General features: G+C 32.7%; 1 protein-coding gene across 1 annotated transcript in view; it reads left to right on the top strand.

Annotated features, from left to right (window-relative positions):
- The window catches only part of LOC147078637 (uncharacterized), a 337,516-nt gene that overhangs the window by 48,700 nt on the left and 270,316 nt on the right, over nt 1-18,500 (top strand). The window contains exon 3 of the mRNA XM_085960322.1: nt 5,156-5,295. Within this exon, the coding sequence (XP_085816448.1) occupies nt 5,156-5,295 (140 nt within the window). The remainder of the gene's footprint in view (nt 1-5,155; nt 5,296-18,500) is intronic.

Genomic DNA, 18,500 nt, shown 5'->3' with positions numbered 1-18,500 from the left:
ATGACGAGTCTTGCTCGTATTTTTATTTATTACTAAACACTAGCTTAGACAGGCATTGGGAGGTTAATATGTTGCTACAAGTTGCGAGTGAGAGTGGGGGTATGTACTAATAATTATTAGGTAGTAAATAGGGTGGGTTTCTATTTGCATTTTTACAAATGCTTAATAGTATGCGGCCTGTTTATACGTGTCGGTATTAGTTCCAGGGCTTGAACTGGATCAGTGTGCACTGGAACGCCGTTCCGGTTCGTGAAATCGGTAAAATTATCGCCACCGTCTAAGCTATATAACAAATACTAGCACACTTATTTTTATAAAATACACATACAGTTTGATAACTATGTTAATATATTGAGAAGATTTTGAACGCTCTGGTTCGTAAACTTATTTTGAGTGCTGATTAGTGCGAGTACTAATGATTCGTACTAAATCTGTGTAAACTGGCCTTAAGAAAAAGTCAGTGGGATAGAGCAACGGATAATATCCATATATTATAACAGTGGTTCTCACATGCAATTTAACTGTGACATTGACAGTTCTATGGAAACGTTAGGTGGCCGCACCAAATTTCACTTACGTTGTGATTGAACAAATTAAAGCTTTGTTTACTAAAAAAATGGATCAATTTATTTATTGACAAGTCCATTTAATAAAAGACATTTGAACATTTTAGTACATATCTATTTATTTAAAAATAAATGCAAATATAATTCCTCAATACCTACTCATTTTTTCCAATGCGAGCCGAATGGCTGCTTCAAAGTTTACATCTGTCATCTGTCAACTGGCTTCGATATTTGTTTTTTATGAAGTGAATTACACTGCATGATCTTTCACAGTATACAGTTGTAGGAAAAATCGACAATATTAATAAAGCAATTGTTGCCAATTCTTTAAATTGACTTGATTCTTGGTCAACGTATAAGTTCGACCAAAATTTTTCAACCGTGGTATTATTAAAATGGTTTTTAAGTACTTGGTCATGACTCATTTCCAATAACGCATATTTAACGTTAGTCCAGTTAATTAAATTATTCACTGAAAATTATGTTGGTGGCCGCAGCAAAATCCTCTGGTGGCCGCATATGAGAACCACTGATATATAGCCTAAACTCTAAAATAAAGGAGAACAATTTATTTCTTATGAAATTTCTCCTTCATCAGACTGTACTTACTTCAACTGATGCGTGGCAAACCAATAACAGTCAACCTTCTTTTAAATGCAAATTGCACACAAAGAAGTAGAAGATCTACATATTTTATTGAAATAAAAGATGTTAATTGTATATAATGAAAATTGAAAAGATAATCCTTGACAATGTATTGCAATTATTATAGTGCACGTTCGTTTTATTGTCTACGCTTCATATTTTCAATTTAATTAATGATTTGCAAACCTTGGGAACATATCTGTTTCAAAATAAACAACATCTTTACAGAATAAAATTGCGAATATATTTTAATTGCAGTACAAAAATAATACATTAATTAATTTAAATTACAATCACCGCTATAGATTGCCATACAATGTAAACCCATCTTTGGTATTGCTGTCACGTAATTATGATTTACGATATTTTACATTTTTAATAATTAATACCTCAACACGTAAGAGTAAATACAATACAGACGTATTCAATTTGAGGATCAAGCATAAATAAGTATGATTAATTATACCAGGTTACCAGTGGCGAAGACTATAGGTACCTACTATGCGATTTCTTAAAAGCCTACCTTAAGAAAAATATATTTTAATATCCTAAAGACATTTGCAAAGAAAAAAATACAATAAAAAACATAACAATCTGTCTCTTAAGTATTGAATGTAGGATTCACATATACATAGATAGATTTGGGTATTTCCCGAGAAAATCTCAATCTGGAGATTCGGGATTTCCAGAAAAGAATTCTCGAGAATTCTCGAGAAATCGGGAAATCGGGAAATTTAAAAAAAAGCTTGTAAAAATCCTAAAGTCTGTGTAAAAACAGACAAATTCCAAAACTATATGATTTTTTTTATTTATGTAAGGAGACAAACAAAATAGAAGTAGGAAAACAAAAATAATTTAAAACATTACTTATTAAAATAGAATTTCAAAAAACACAGACTGTCAATCGCTGCGTCTGACAATCGCGTACGCTTTTGAGACACAAAATTCCCTGATGTTGCAAAAATTGCGCTCATTTTGATTCGACGTTGGCTTAATTGTGTTACATGCCCCTATCAGTCCTTGAATTTTGTGTTTTCTGTCCACTTTTTTCATATAGAAAATCGTTTTTTTAAATAACATTTGATAATAAAGAAATCCCGAATCCCGAGAAAAGATTCTCTAGATCCGGGATTTCCCGAAATGTTAAAAATTTCAATTCTCGAGATTCGGGATGGAAAATCCAGTAAATTTCTCGAGAATTCCCATCGGGAAATTCCCGAAACCCAACTCTACACATATATATATACTGTATTTATGTTTGTTAAATAATATACTAACACATTCAACAGTCTTGGGATAAACCAAAGTTTTAATGTAATATGTAGTTTGATATGATTTGTCCTTGATATCTTAGCATTGTCTGCTTCATTTTATGAATGTTTTCAAAGAATACGCTAGTATGGCGATGTTATTATAGACTGCAGCAAGTAGAACAGTGTTGCCAACTAAAATTTTCAAAGTTCAGTAGATTTTTTGATTTTTTCTTCAAAATATCAGTAGATTGACAAAAATGTATTAAATTCAACGATTGTGTTTGGTGAAAGCGTATTGACATAATCTCAAAAGTGTCTTTTAAAAAATCATGTAAAAGTGACTTTTATTCATCACAAGTATCATAATTTCTTCTTTTCTTGACAAAAATTTCAGTAGATCTACTGAAATTTCAGTAGACATGGCAACACTGAAGTGGAACTACAATACTGACGATCCTTTCTTAATATATCGCAGCGCCACGATAGCGGTCATGACACTTCAACTTTTAATTTTCGCACTCTACGCTCAATGGACCCAGTCGCAAAGGCCTTAATTTTTTTTGGCGCTAGTTCGACCCGGTTGGGCATCACTTATTTTAGTAAACTATCTATTTTAGTGCTTGTTGTATAATGGTAGATATTATTATAAAAAGTAAAATATAATATTTTATATTCAGTGAATTGTACCAGTAGGATGCTGAAGTTGAAACAAAAATCAAATTCAAGGCCCGCAAGTATGGCTAGTGGGTATCCTAGGGCTTTTTTAGTTACCTACCACAGCTTTCATTCCTTCAACAGGTGACCTTCACCACCCCAGGTTACTAAATGTACCCATTTCGCACAGAACTACTACATTTTGTTTAATATTATTTTTTTACCATCTTCGATACTAAGAATCCCAGAGGCCTCCATGGAGTAGAGGTTATACAGAAAACGATATTAGCCACTTGCTCAAACTATCAAGTCCAAATACACTTTGAAAAAAAACAACATGTAAATTGGATTTTTACAATATAGTAATATGACGTATGTTGTATCTGAAGTGCAAAATACACCATACACACAATGTCACAACACAAACGTGTGTATTTTTCCCAGAAATTATTAGGTATGTACTCTGGATCAAACACAGATTAGAAAAAACAATATATGAATACGTTTTGGACACGGTCACCATAAGCGATTTTTTCCGATCAACGAGGGATTTTAAAAAACAAAATTTATAATATGTAAACAATTTTATGGTAATAGAGGTAATAAACTAATATAAAATAAATATGTAACAAAATAAAATTAATACAATCGAAATAAACCGAAAAAATAACATTCATTTTGTTCTAATAGATAAAAAATATTATTAAAAATCATTCGCAATATAACTAATTCGATCTCGCCGGAGCCATGATGAACGAATGTTACCTGTATTCTAATTATTTTTGTATTCAATTAAAATATAATAAAACTATTTCAATAACATAGTGACATCAAGTGTTTGCACATAGTGGAAAATATATAAGAATATATTATTACTAATTGCACAGTTACTGCATTGGTTGCATTTGTGTGCATTTTTAATGTTTCATAATAAGCAGTTTCAACTTTGTCGGTTTCCTTGAAAGCAAACGAAAGTCGAGTATAATGAAAATGTCATTAGACGAATAATCTCACGAACATTGACGTGTTTTGCCGTCGCCATTGCCAAGGAACTACATTCGTACATAACATTAGTATCAATAAATAACTACTTCTTAGGAATTCTTTTTAAATAGAATAAATTTTGTTTAATGACCGAGTGATAGGAAATTGAATTTGAAATATTTTAAAAATCGCGCCATTCCAAAGATGTTCGAGGGATGTATCCCAGCGACGCCCCTGGGAAAAATGACGCCCTTAGGCAGACTTAGAATGTAGTCTATTTTACTTTTATGCTCAAATTGTATGCGAAATTGTAAAGTATATACCTACATAATATATAATCATCTTAACCTAAACAGATAGACGCAAAAAATCATGAAAATATATAGTATGACATACACAAGCGCATCTATTCTATACACAAGACTGCTATAGGCCGCTATCGGTAACTATCGGGGGTAGTTTTTCGTTTTTTGTATCGAAGTATCAGCACTTATTGTAACAATTAGAATAAGCTAGCCGTCTAAACAGTCAAAACTTTCTATCTCACTCTAAAATTTAGCACACCTAATAGAGGTGCTGTTAAAACATAGCACTTATTGTAACAATTACAACTAACTTTTTGTAATTGATACAATAAGTGCTAATACTTATATATAAAACTACATTCGATAGCTGCCGATAGCGGCGGCGACAGTAGTCTTGTGTATATAATATATGCGCTGGAATTGTTATCAAGTGTTGTAATATAAAATATTGAATGCTGTAGTTTTTGTTGGCAATTTAGTCAGTAGCAATATTGGTGTAGGTACACTTCGTATTGCAGTGTACTGTCAAACAGTAAAGTTTAATTAATTTAAATCTACGTTTAACAAAATATTATTTGCATTTGTGATGATAAAACAAAATAAGATAATACGAACTTTATACAATAATGTGACGTCAATATAATTTGTACACTCGGATATTATAGGGTCAGGTAATCAATCCTCATTATATACTTACTAAATAAATTATTTTTAGTGCCTTATATTAAAATATTCTTTTGTTATCTAGCCGGCGTGTAAGAAGCAGGCTTCCGGAGATCAATATGCTGGCTGGAAGTGGTCGGAGCAGTCCTCACAGCTCACAAAGCGACGTCAGCATCAGCGGGCCAACTCCACCCAAGACCACTGTGGCGAAACACAATGCAAACCGTAAGTTTTTCCACCAGTTACTTGTATTTCTTCCCTTATGTCGCTAGGAATTACTGTAATCCGTAAGATGAAACAAGATCAAGGACCAGTGCAGAGTGGAGTGGATAATCAAAGAAGAAGATAATAATTAAAGATATAAAATTTATCCCATACAATTAACATAACAACCGTCGTTTGTGTTAGTTACCCTTTATCTATATTATATATATATAGTATTCAATTAATATGGGAACTTAATTGCGTCTATTATATTCGAAAAGATAGATCAGGGGTGTCCAACCCAAATCGTTTGGTGGGCCAAAAAAAATATTACTGAGCTTAGGTGGGCCACTCATACAAAAAAATAAAACAAAGAACTTATTCAAAATATTTTATTACCCTAGTATTATTATTATTATTAAAGATGTATAGCTGAAGAGCTGGGGAGGATAACATGAAGTACCTACTACCAAAATAACAAGATTTTGATTGATACGCCGTTGTATATTATTTTTGAGTGTCGGAAAAACAATCTTCGATGTTCTTACATAACCGGTAGCGCGTTTAGTGACGTAGAGGCCCTACGATTTTGAGGCCCTCTACGATAAAAAAGAATTTTAATTTTCTAATTGAATTCATGCATTTAAACAATTTTTATTTTGTATAAATTATATACTAAACTTACGAACATAGTTTAATTGAAACAGTCTCCTTTCTTACAAATAATAATGTACATATTTAAGTACATACTTACAACAGATACTTGCCAATTTAGTACCTATTCGAAAAATAGTTTTCACGACTTTATATGTTCAATCGAATAGAACGGAAATATTTGAATTAAAATAATGAAGATATATTTAATCAAAACCTTCTATGTATCTATTCATTTTATAGGAGAGGCAGGTTTTAACTCTTAGGAGGCCTCCTTAATTTCTCACGAATCAGTTGCGTCATGTTGCTGGCAACCTCATTAAATTTCGATTAAAATAATTTATGGTCATATTAATTATGATAATTATCGTGAAATTTAATGAGGTTGCCAGCAACTTGTTGCCAATGTGGACACCGCTTTAGGGATCTAACTCCCTCTGTACATAACTCTTGGCAATGTAGATAGATATTAGAAAAGTGTACTATTTGGTATAGCCACAGTCTCTATTTTGGATAGACGGATAGCTGGATAGGTGAGAAGGGTGGAGAAATATCATGAAAAGCCAAAGACTTCTAAAGTCAAAATACACAGGACAACTAAAAAAAGTAACAGAAAGAGTTTATTTAATTACATTTACTTGGGTAATCTTTAAGGAAGCAACGGCAGACTACCTTGGACTTTCATCATATTTCAGAGTTTCGATTGTATAACCATTGACTAAAAGGCTCCAGCCCCTTGGTCTTGGGTCAACATCATATTCTAAATTTGAAAAGTTGTTATCATACAGTATAATGTAGCAAATTTATGTATGCAGTGGTCCCTCTATCTACCCTCTACTACAAGTATGAAGTATAGATCGATTGAAAAAAGATAACTGTACGACTAGCAAAGTTGTCTGTAGAACTATTGTCAGCTATGAAAAAAAGCACCATGACGTTTTAGACGTGTTCGACATTTACTATTCTCTAATATTATCATGGAAGTATGGGCGCTAAACCAAGAGATGTCACTGAGAGTTGAAGCTTTCTAGATGAGGCTGTACCTATAGACGCATCCTCAAAATTCCTTCGACTGACCGAATCACAAATGTTGAAGTTCTTCATTGAATGTGAAAGGACCGAGAAGTTCTGCGTAGTATCAAAACCAGGAAACTACAGTACCTCAGCCACATTATGAGAGGACAAAAGTATAGCATTCCCCAACTTGTCATTCAAGGAAAATCAAAGGTAAGAGGACGGCACCGCATTTTGTGGCTTGAGTAATGCATTGGTATTACCAGGCATTGGTACAAGTGCAGCTCCACTGAACTGTTTGTGGTAGCGGAGGTACCTGGGTAGCCGACCTCCGCTAGGATATGGTACAATAAGAAGAAGAATATTATGGCAAACTAGTTAGTGGCGTTTTTATATGTCTTATAAAAAGACTACATCTGTTTATTTAACTTAATCTGAGCTGCGAAACAATTTATTTCGGAGAATGAATTCTTAATAACAAACTCAGTTGGGAATTTTAACGTTTTTTCTTCAAAAAACTCAAGCAACGAATTACGAAACCTGCTTTACGAAAGATTACTATAATATTGTTCTAGCTTAGCTATGAAAAGATCGTATTCATGTAAATTGTCCGAGTTTATTAAAATTTTTGTGAACTCCGTTCTGTAGGCAGTTATTTACATAAAATAACAATAACCTTCGTTTGAACTGGAACGTACATCTCAAAAATTAGCTCATTTTTCCCAGACGAAAAGTTTTACTCAAACGGCTTATTAAATCATCACATAGGTACTATTGTTAGCAGTGTGTGAAGTTATCCAAACTAAGTTGCCAGATTAACATACAACCGTCTTATTAACTAATTAATTATTGTTCACTGACTCTCATAGAAGCATTATTTCGTATTCTGAACATGTCTAGTATTTTTAAAAGCATTTGTGATACCTACCTACACATTAAATTTGAATCGTATATATCAGGCATGACCAACTTCAAATATGATGCGAATCAGCGATATAATAATATGGTGGCGCTTTTAGTAGTGGACTGTAATTTGAAGATTCTGGTGAGGGATTACGGATCTAGGGGCGGGTTACACAGGATGCCAGACACTGACCTTTTATGTTTGTGGCTGACGCGCGCTGGAGCCGGTTTGGTGTTCACGCACTCACGCACTGGTAAACGGACAGTTCGGAATGTCACTCTCACGGTTTGTGATGATGGATGATGATGACAAGTTCAGGATGGATGATAGACGCGACTTTCGCTTAAACCGGATCAGATTTAGCGCAACGAAGGTCGAAAAGATGTGTTTTGTCTGATTATTTTCTTACTCGACCTTGCATATTTTTATCGACGAGAGTTGGCAATACTGAGTATAGGATTTTGGAATGTTTTCCATTTAGGAAACCTTTTTTTTTTTTTTTTTTAAATAATGACGGTTCAGCGCTAGTTTTCGGTTCGGTTTTGATTAAAATCTGGACCCTGATGTAAAAGTTAATTAGAACACTGTGGGTACAATGCCTGCACCTTTCTTCGGGGTTAATTTCTACGTTATACCTTCAACTGTTTTCTAATCTATGCCCTACTCAGGAAAATAGTGTTTTTCTTATTTACGAAACCTTTTTATCGGCCCAGCCGCCATATTGTAGCGCTGTAATTGTTATCATAGTGATAGCGTTTTAATAATGTCGTGACTGAACATTTCTTCTTGTTCGCAACAAAAGTGCGATAACAATGTTTGTATGCACGATGTGAGAAAAATAGTTTTTTGTGAATTTATTGTGATGGGGCGAGGGTTATGAAATTGAAAATATTTAAACTTACGTGCCGCTACTGGTTCGATAATTGTTTTTACGGCGAAGAATATTGAAAATGATGATACCTATTGGGCAGTGGCGAAGGGTGGAGGTAGGCTGTTAAGATTCGCTATAAATAGTGCACACTAAACTTTTTTAGGCATATGTATTTGTTTTTATTGAACTAAGACTACAATTTACAGATGGTGTTAGTTAGTTTTTAAAAATCAACTAAACCCTGCCTAAACGAAACCATAATAGTTTTAGTCTAATTTGGGCAATACGACAAAATTGTGCACACTTTTTCATTCATAGTTATTTGTTTTTGTTGGATTAAAAATACATATTGCACATATTCTTGGTTATTTTTTTTAAATTCATTAAGCCCTGCCTAAACCAAACTATAATATATATAAAATATTATTCTATTTATAAAATATTTAAAGTTATGTATGATTTAATTGCATAATTTTAGATATTTTATAGATATACATGTATTTTTTGACTATTATCTATTATGGCTTGGTTTCTCAGGGTTTAATTGAATTTTAAAAACTAACCAACATTATCTATAAATTGTAGTCTTATTTCAACGAAAACAAATATCTATGTCTGAAAAAGTTTAATGTGCACTGTTTATGGCGGATCTTAACAGCCTACCTCCACCCTTCGCCACTGCTATTGGGTCACGGTTGGCTATACTTCAGCTGGGGTATATTCTAAACTCTAAAACGATCGTGACTACGCGACGCGAAGATTGTGCAAATGACGCGTGCAGAACAAAACATAGTTTGTCATAAAAAGTCAACATGCGTCCATTTAATGTTATGTTTATTGTTCTATTACTAATAATAATAATAATAATAATATATATTCATTGACATTTTTTCTTTTTCAAGTAAATGGGTAACGTTTTTTAGTTATCTTTACACGATTTAAGAATTAATTCCCCCGTCGCCATCACAAAACAAATTGACGTATTCACAGCTCGACTTTCGCTCTCCGATTGCCAGCCAGTCCGCAATTTCGTCGCACCTAGTTGAAAATTATTTGCCGTTTCACTGAATTACCGGCCTAATGAAATTTCCATAAAATTTAGGACCACCTTATGCAGTGACGTCCCGTAGCGATATGCAGGTCATGCGTTACATAATAAAGGGCGGCGAATAATGAAGGAACAAATACAAATATTACAACTTATTAAAGTAATGGCCGTTTTCCACGAAGTAAACGAAGTTGTTGCTTCGTTATAAATTAGGTAACATCGACATCTTAGTTTAAAAAAATCTGACAGCATAATTATATTATTGTATTGTAATACCCACTGTAATAATTACATATTGTAATGGCGGTTTATCGCATGGACACAATTTTTATAAGGGTGCCTCCAAACTTGGCAGTGCCACAGACCTCCATGTATCTAAAACTACTAATGCTGGAAATTCTCTAATTCTTAGTAGATGTTATATAGAGAATTTTCTTTCGATATGACAGCCTTACCTACTACACAGTGAACAATATTAGATACCTAATTGTACCTACCTAGTAGAAGTAGACAATAATAAAATTATCATTCATTAAAAAACGACTCAGTTGTGTGCATACTCAAAATTTTACGAAAGATCTTGATCAAATAGTGTCAACTGTTGTGTAAGGTTGGTTGCACCGACCAAAAAAATACACGCATTAAATTATCTATAGGGCTTGTATACTATTAACATTAAAAAAAATAAACATATTTCTTCATTTTTGCCCAACCCAAAATTTCACAATTTTTGTCAATCATCAATAATTTTTAATAACTTTTATTCAATTTACTTCCACGTTGCTGTCAAAATATTAACGCGTTGGTGATAAAGTGGATTACATAATGAAATATTGATTAACGAAGTTATTATTTATATTGTAGTGGGTTTAAATTGTATCATAAAATACGCATAAAATATATATCACATACCTATCTATTTATTGAGATTTATTTTCAATTTAATATTTAAACAACAACATACGTACTTGACACATGACTTGGACAACCGATGGAAAAATGCCTTCACAAGTTCGGTGGATGTACGTCGCTGAAAAGTGCAGAGGAAGATGATGATAATGACTATATTAGTGATAACTGCCTATAATAATTTTATTTTTTGGTTGTCGTGATTCTGCTGATAAAATACATATACATTTAATATTTTTTACATTTTATCTATATAGCGTTTTGCAACCATTTTCATCTTGATAGGTGGCAGATGAAAGTAGTAATATGGTGTATGAGGTTGAAGCGTCCATTTATATTTGCCATTGCTGTCCGCAATATTGGAGAAAATTAATAACCATTATGACACCAAAAAATAATACTTGAATATTGATTGACCACTTTATACCAAACGTAATGTTATTACTTATTATGTTTACAATTTTGGGTAATTCCAATTTTCAACTGAGTTAATTACATTCGCAGATATCCATCTTTAGTTTGTCGTCTACGTCCATACGGACAGAGAAGATTTTTATCTTATGCAAACCGACTTTAGAAAGGAAAAAGGGCGAAACCCTCAGTTTTTTTCAAAATAGGTTTTATTGCACAATAACATTGTAGACGACTAAATACACGTTGTGTTCAAAGGATGTAAGCTGCAAATTCCGATTTATTATCTAAATTTAGCTAACAATTAAAAAAAGAGAAGGAAGTGACATGGGATAAACGACTTAACCATCATTCCTGTTTTTTTTTTTAATTAACTCGACAATAAAATTAATATCAGATTAGTAATACAAAAATCAAATTATTAATAATTAGCATGCATTTTAAGGTGATGCCTATGTTGTATTTTATCTTTGACCGAAAACCATAACAAAAACGTTTTTGTGCCTCCTGTAAAATTTGATTTGTGTGGATTACGCCCTTTTTCCTTTCCACAACACTAAGCGAGTTTTGCCTGTAGCCCTAATATACCTACAGTATTATGTTAATGATACTTGTCGCGACCAAAGTAATCATGTATTGTTTTTTTAAGAAGGGGGATGGTAATAAACGTATTCCGATGTATGTCCACCTGTCATTTCTTTTAGATCCGTCCCTGCGCTGATGACTATAAATTATTATAAATTAAAATGACAAGGCATCGTGCTACTTGTCAACATTTTAAGAATGACATTACAATATTATGTTGTTCGAATGTCTCAAGTGGTGATGTTCGCCCATGAATGGAGAAGTTATTTCCACCCACGACAATATTACAGAAATCATTAGTTACAAGCGTATGTTTATACACGCCCTCGCTTTACGGCTTACGCGGTAGTAAATACCTACTCCCCAGGAGTACGGATTCAAACCCACGACTCTAGCATTGAAAGTAAGTTGTCACTAGTCGCTGATGTTTACTCCACTTAGCCGGCTTAGTGGGTAACGTATTCCAAGGATCTTAGCTTACTCTTGTACATATGGCCCTCAGTAGGTCATATTATATATTTTAATCTTTCTAAAGTAGGTAGGTACTTAGTTCTTTTTTGATGAATATGATCTCTTCTTAATTCTCGGACGTGAAAGCAAATTTAATTATGATACACTTATATTCAATGTTTATTTAAAGAACTGAGCTTCGTGTAGGTTTGGGCTGCATCGGAAATATTCGACTGTACTTGTACTGTCACCAAGAATTGTCGTACACGACACCCGACAAAACCGCCCGGACATTGCCGCCCAAACTAAATCCGCTCGTACCAGTGCTCGTCAATACCGCCCGGACAAATCAGCCTAGACAAAACCGCCCGCAAAAAATACAAAAATATAATGTAACACAAGTGCTTTTTGGTTTTACGAATTGCGTATCGATAGAAATTTACATACGTACGATACACAATCAGTGTAATTTGAGATTTAATCCAGTAGAGTACAAACTTTAAATCATCAGCTTTTAACACTTAGTACTAAAAAAAAAATGCCGATAATACGTGTTTAATCCGATGCAGCTGCATAGATTATACCTGAGTTACCTAATGGAATGCCTGGAATATCTACTATTTTTTTTTATATCTTTATTCGTATGTTTTTTTTTTAATTTGTGTTTAAATATAATAGTATGTAAAAATAAATAATTACAAGATAAAAAGAACTTTTTATATACAACGTTTTTAAATTTTCTGTTAAATCATATAAACTTGATTTGACTAGCTTAAACGATCAAAAAAAAATGTACTTAATAGAAATACTGCATAAATATAGAATACTGAAATGTAATTTTGACATTTCATGAAAAGTTTGCATATTTTCAATCCTTTATGTGGTGCCTATGTTTATAATCTACGATTGTATGTCAATTAAGAAAATGTTTTAATTATTTACGAAACGAATTCCTACCATAATCCCCGCCACCATTCTTGCCAGTAACATAAAACGTAAAACATCACATGACACTGACTGAGTGCTTATATAAAAAGATTTGAACTGAGGGACGATGACTGCTGTCCATGTGACGGAAACACGTCTCAAACAGTGTGGCATATCATCAAAAACTGCCCAATACTAGAAAAAAATCGACGGGCTTTCGGAACTCTGTGTGGATAACATAATTTGTTACGAAATTTACCTCCAAAACCTTATGAAATACTAAAGAATAAAATATCATAAGTACAAATACCTACTACTTACACAAAATACTTATATTCTTGCCATTAAAAAAATAAAGTGATTATAATGACACGGTACCTACTCAATACAAAACTCCTTATAAAATCACTGTGTAATAACAGAACTTTTCATAATATTTTTTTTAAATACGGAAAATTGTAATTTAAAAAATATCAACTTTTCTAATCGCGAGAACTACTTTGCCATATTAGTCACTGATATGATTGTCAGTCATAATTATTACACTGCACGATTTCTTTTTTTCCAGGATTCCTTCCTTCGCATTTCCAAAAATCTTCTTCATAATGTTATTTTCAAAGGATCAAGAATCTGTTCTGTTTTCCCACATTCTAACATTATAGCTGTTCACAGAAGTTGTCTACGCTTTGCTATCAGACGGAACTACGGATCATAATACCTTTTTATACAGGTTTACTTTTATATTTGCCATTCGCAATAAAATAACACTTAAAATTTATTACATAATTTAAAAAAAAAAATACTGGCGCCCCCCAGTTAGTGCACCTTAGGGTTCAATGCTTCGCGCCAGAGGCGTTGAACTTACGGAAGATTAGGACGTTTGCTCAATTTTTATTCTAATCCAATTATATTCTTCTTGTTTGTAGAGATGCCCTATCTAGACTTCATATTTATATGAAAAGTTCTACATTTTAAAATCTGATTTACACTTTTAATATTGTTGTCGTCGGGAGTTATTTTTATGAAACTTGCTGAATAAAGCATTTAGTTAAATATTCAGTTGAACCACTATACTATTATTTAGTTTCCAAAGTATGTTCCTGGACATTAACGTAGTATTATTTTATCACAATTGATTTATAGAAATAGGTAGTATTAACACAATATAAGCACGTGAACTTACATATTATAACAAAACATGCTTTTTCTCCACCAACCCGTCATGGCTACACATCCGTTATGCGGGCGTATACCGAGGCGTGGTGAACATTTGGCACCCGTCAGTTATGCTGAGAGCGTCCCAGGTAGATGTTGTAATTGAGAAATCTTGTCTCGAGAATTGTTGAGAAATTATTTTTCCGAAATTTAGAGAATTCTCATTCAACGAGATTATCGATAAATTGTCACAGGCTAAGCCGTCGACCGCAAACGACAAAATATGGAATTGATTTCTATGTAAAAGAGCCACGGATTTTATTCTGAACGGAATTTCTTTGGCCGGAAAAATTTTGTTGGATCATATAAGAACTGATCTGAAACGGAAAAAATCACAAAAAAATAATTCTAAAATAATAAATAATAAGTAAAAATCTACGACATCTATCAAAATAGGTATGACTCTTTTATATTTCCATAATGATAAACGATTTTATATTTTATTTAATCCTAATATTTTAATTGTTTAAATTTTACGACATGACGTGCTTCTTTTACGTCATCAAATATGGATGTTTACCAATAATAATTTGTGGAAATGTGATGAATAAAAATATTATGAATAACCATGGAGTAATAGTAAAAGAAATAGGATAATAATTGAAAATGGTCGCAAGACGCATCAATGCGTTCATGTCTATTAATTGAATAACCCTGCCGTCGAGAACTGGTTTATTTTTGGCTAATTCATTGCATCTCAACGTGGGGTTCCCAGCCAAGCAAATGCGTTTACAAATTTATGTAACGCTCTTATACGGACCGATAAAGACTTAATAATGACAATTTTATAAACTATCATCACTCTTCTGGCAGGTTTAAATATTTTGCATTTTCCAACATCGTGAATGATTTCAGTTTTAGCATATTAATGGATTAGTGCACATATTATCATATAATAGGTTTTTTATCGACATGAATAGATTATTTTTTATACACAAAGCGGTCGTCTGCATCATTCCTTTGTGCTGTATAAATCAGTGGCGAAGGGTGCAGGTAGACTGATAAGATCCGCCATAAATAGAGCACACTAAACTTTGTCAGTCATGCGTGTTTGTTTTCATTGAACTAAGACTACAATTTGCAGATGGGGTTGGTTGATTTTTAAAATTCAATGAAACCCTGCGAAACCAAGCCATAATAGATAATAGTAAAAAAATACTCGTCTGTCTAAAAAATATCTCAAATCATGCAGCTAAATTATACATAACTTTGGATATTTTATAGATAGTAAGTATAATATATTACAGTTTGGTTAGGCAGGGCTTAATGAATTAAAAAAAAACGAATAAACAATACTTGTGAAATAATTATGTATTCCTAACTCAACTAAAACAAAGAAATATGAATGAAAAAGTATGTACAATTTTGTCGGATCGGAGAATTTGGTTTAGGTAGGGTTTAATTGATTTTTAAAAACTAACCAACACCATCTGTAAATTGTAAGTCTTAGTTCAATGCAAACAAATACGTATGGCTAACAAAGTTTAGTGTGCACTATTTATGTCACATCTTAACAGCCTACCACCACCCTTCGCTACTGATACATAGCGTTCGTCCAAACGGGATATTTGAGAAGATATAAACTCCTGTCTGTGATTTTCAGTCGATTAAAATATTTCAAATTTGATTTTCTCACATCTGTGCAATAACACACCACTATATGGTACTTCACAGACTGGAGGTTATTATACTTTTTTTAATTTTTTTTTAAATAAGGGATGGATCTCAATGCCGTCGTAGTCATTCTGCCATAATACAAGCAAAATAGTGAATCAGGGATGATTGTTGAACATTCACTCGGCCCATTGAGTCCCATCAATCATTCACCGATTTTGAATTCGATCCCTCTTCTAAATACGTATGGAATAAATGATAATTATTGTAGCATTGTATAATAAGTTATTATAATTAATAACTAATAATCGATAGAGCACGAGTAAAATGTCTCATAGATAACTCTTTGTAGGTACATACTTATTATTTTATGTATATTGTTTGTATATGAATATTATTACATTTTTACCTAGACGATAGCAATGCTGAAGGAAAACCGGTTCTGCGAAGGCCAGCAATGAATTCATTGATAAGAATTTATTATAATATTTAGGTACATTTGAGACGTGTTTTTTCAACATAGTGTATATTAACTTCGGTGAGAAAATGTTTAAAAACCAATAAAAAGTTACCTAATCACGATCACCGTGTTTGTATATTTATATAGATTCATGCAATATTTCATCGATTAATATATTCGTAGGTGTAGTAGATCCATTGAACACTGATGCCAGAATTAGTTTTGTGATAAATTTTACAAGAATTTTATTAAAATTGATACAGCGCTTTATTTTATATATTTATTTACTATAAGACTTGTATAGTTTTTGAATCATTTCTTAGTGGTTTGAAACTATATAAAAGAAAACTTATTTTTACCATGGATCATCAGATTGATGTCTTCTTTCCGTGAAATTTTTACTTCTAAGTTATCTTTATGTAAGAATCTATCACTTACTAATGAAGCACATTAAATAATGCATCGTCGTTAGACTCCTGCATACTATCCTCGGTATACGGTGACATGCCTGACCTCCTCCAGTTAAAATCCTGTGGCGCTTTAGCGGAATTTATTTTCTTCTGTCTCTGACTTGAGCAACTGCATCCAGTCTTCAAGGCTTTCAATCTTCCAAGCTTAGCTAATAACTAGAAAGTGACTTAAAAATTCTCAGTGGCAGATTTAGGGACGTAGAGGCCTGATGCATTGACAGATTGAGAGGCCCTTATTAAACTCCAACTATTTTTATTTATATAAAATTTGGTTTTACTGGATTTCTTTTTCGTAAATAGGCTAGGTACATAAAGTACTTTAAAAAAAAAACTATTTTTTTTATTCAACGAATAAGACACAAGATTTGAAAATACACACTAGAAAAAATCATTTTGTAGAAAAAAAACGACACCCGACGGGACTTGAACCTGTATCTACTGGATTTGCGCCATTATGCTTTTCTAATTAAGCTACGGGCATCTTAGTTAATTACGACGATTTTAACTAGTTGTAGTTGTGCTTATCAAATTGCGTTATAATGTTGGCTATCGGTTTTAGTATATTAAATTAAGGTATAATCAATAATTAATTCCTTAATTACAAACTGACGTCGCGGATTACTCCATTATTTAGTTTTTAAACGTACTTAGACTTGCTAATAATTTAATAAACTATTTTTTTATTCAACAAATAAGACACAAGATTTGAGAACATTCTATAATATATTGAATGTACATAATAGTACACACTAAAAAAAATCTTTTTTTCAAACATATTTGCTACATATTATGGTTTTGAATAAACATTAAAAAATAATATACTAAGTGGTTAGGTTAATGACCCTCTCGTGTTTTATTGCAGTTAGTTTGTTATGCTATAAATACATACAATTTGTGATATAGTTGTGAAGTTTTTGGTTACCTAAATTTAATAATTGTATGTCTGGTTTGGACTGTTACGAGACCTCCTTATAAAATCTTCTAACGAACTGATTGCGTCATCTGCGTCAAAGAAAATCGACGTTGGACATTTCATTATAATAATCCTGTTGTCACTGTACCGAGTCGTGTCACACTTCACCGTGAAATGTTGTATCGGAAATATGGCCGTATATTAAGAGCGTACTTCAGTGAAACGGCAAATAATTTTCAACTATAAGTGCGACGAAATTTTGGACTCGCTGCCAATCGGAGAGCGATAGTCGAGCTGTGAACACGTCAATTTGTTTTATGATGGCGTCGGGGGAATTAATTCTTAAATCGTGTAAAGATGACTAAAAAGCGTTACCCATTTACTTGAAAAAGAAAGCATGTCAATGAATATATTATTATTATTACTAATAGAATAATAAACATAACATTAAATGGACGCATGTTGATTTTTTATGACAAATTATGTTTTGTTCTGCACGCGTCGTATGCACAATCTTCGCGTCGCGTAGTCACGATTTTTTTAGACCGTGCCCCAGCTGAAGTATAGAGCCTTAAAGACCATCCAACCTCTTTGGGTCGTATAGTACCTACTGTTACCAAATATCATAATGCCTAAATCCCCCATCAACAATCCTCCAATCGACAGAGTTGAGAATATAATGATAATATTATTGTAACTGTAAATGAGTCAAGGCTAAACGATGATGCACAGCGAAACAAACAAAAAGTACGTTACCGTTATCTGTTTCTAGGCAAACGAG

The sequence above is a fragment of the Rhyacophila brunnea genome, unplaced genomic scaffold, assembly GCF_057557595.1.
Source record: "Rhyacophila brunnea isolate RB1 unplaced genomic scaffold, BYU_Rbru_1.0 scaffold_11, whole genome shotgun sequence".
In the NCBI taxonomy this organism is placed as follows: domain Eukaryota; kingdom Metazoa; phylum Arthropoda; class Insecta; order Trichoptera; family Rhyacophilidae; genus Rhyacophila; species Rhyacophila brunnea.
This window is presented reverse-complemented; position numbering and strand designations above follow the sequence as displayed.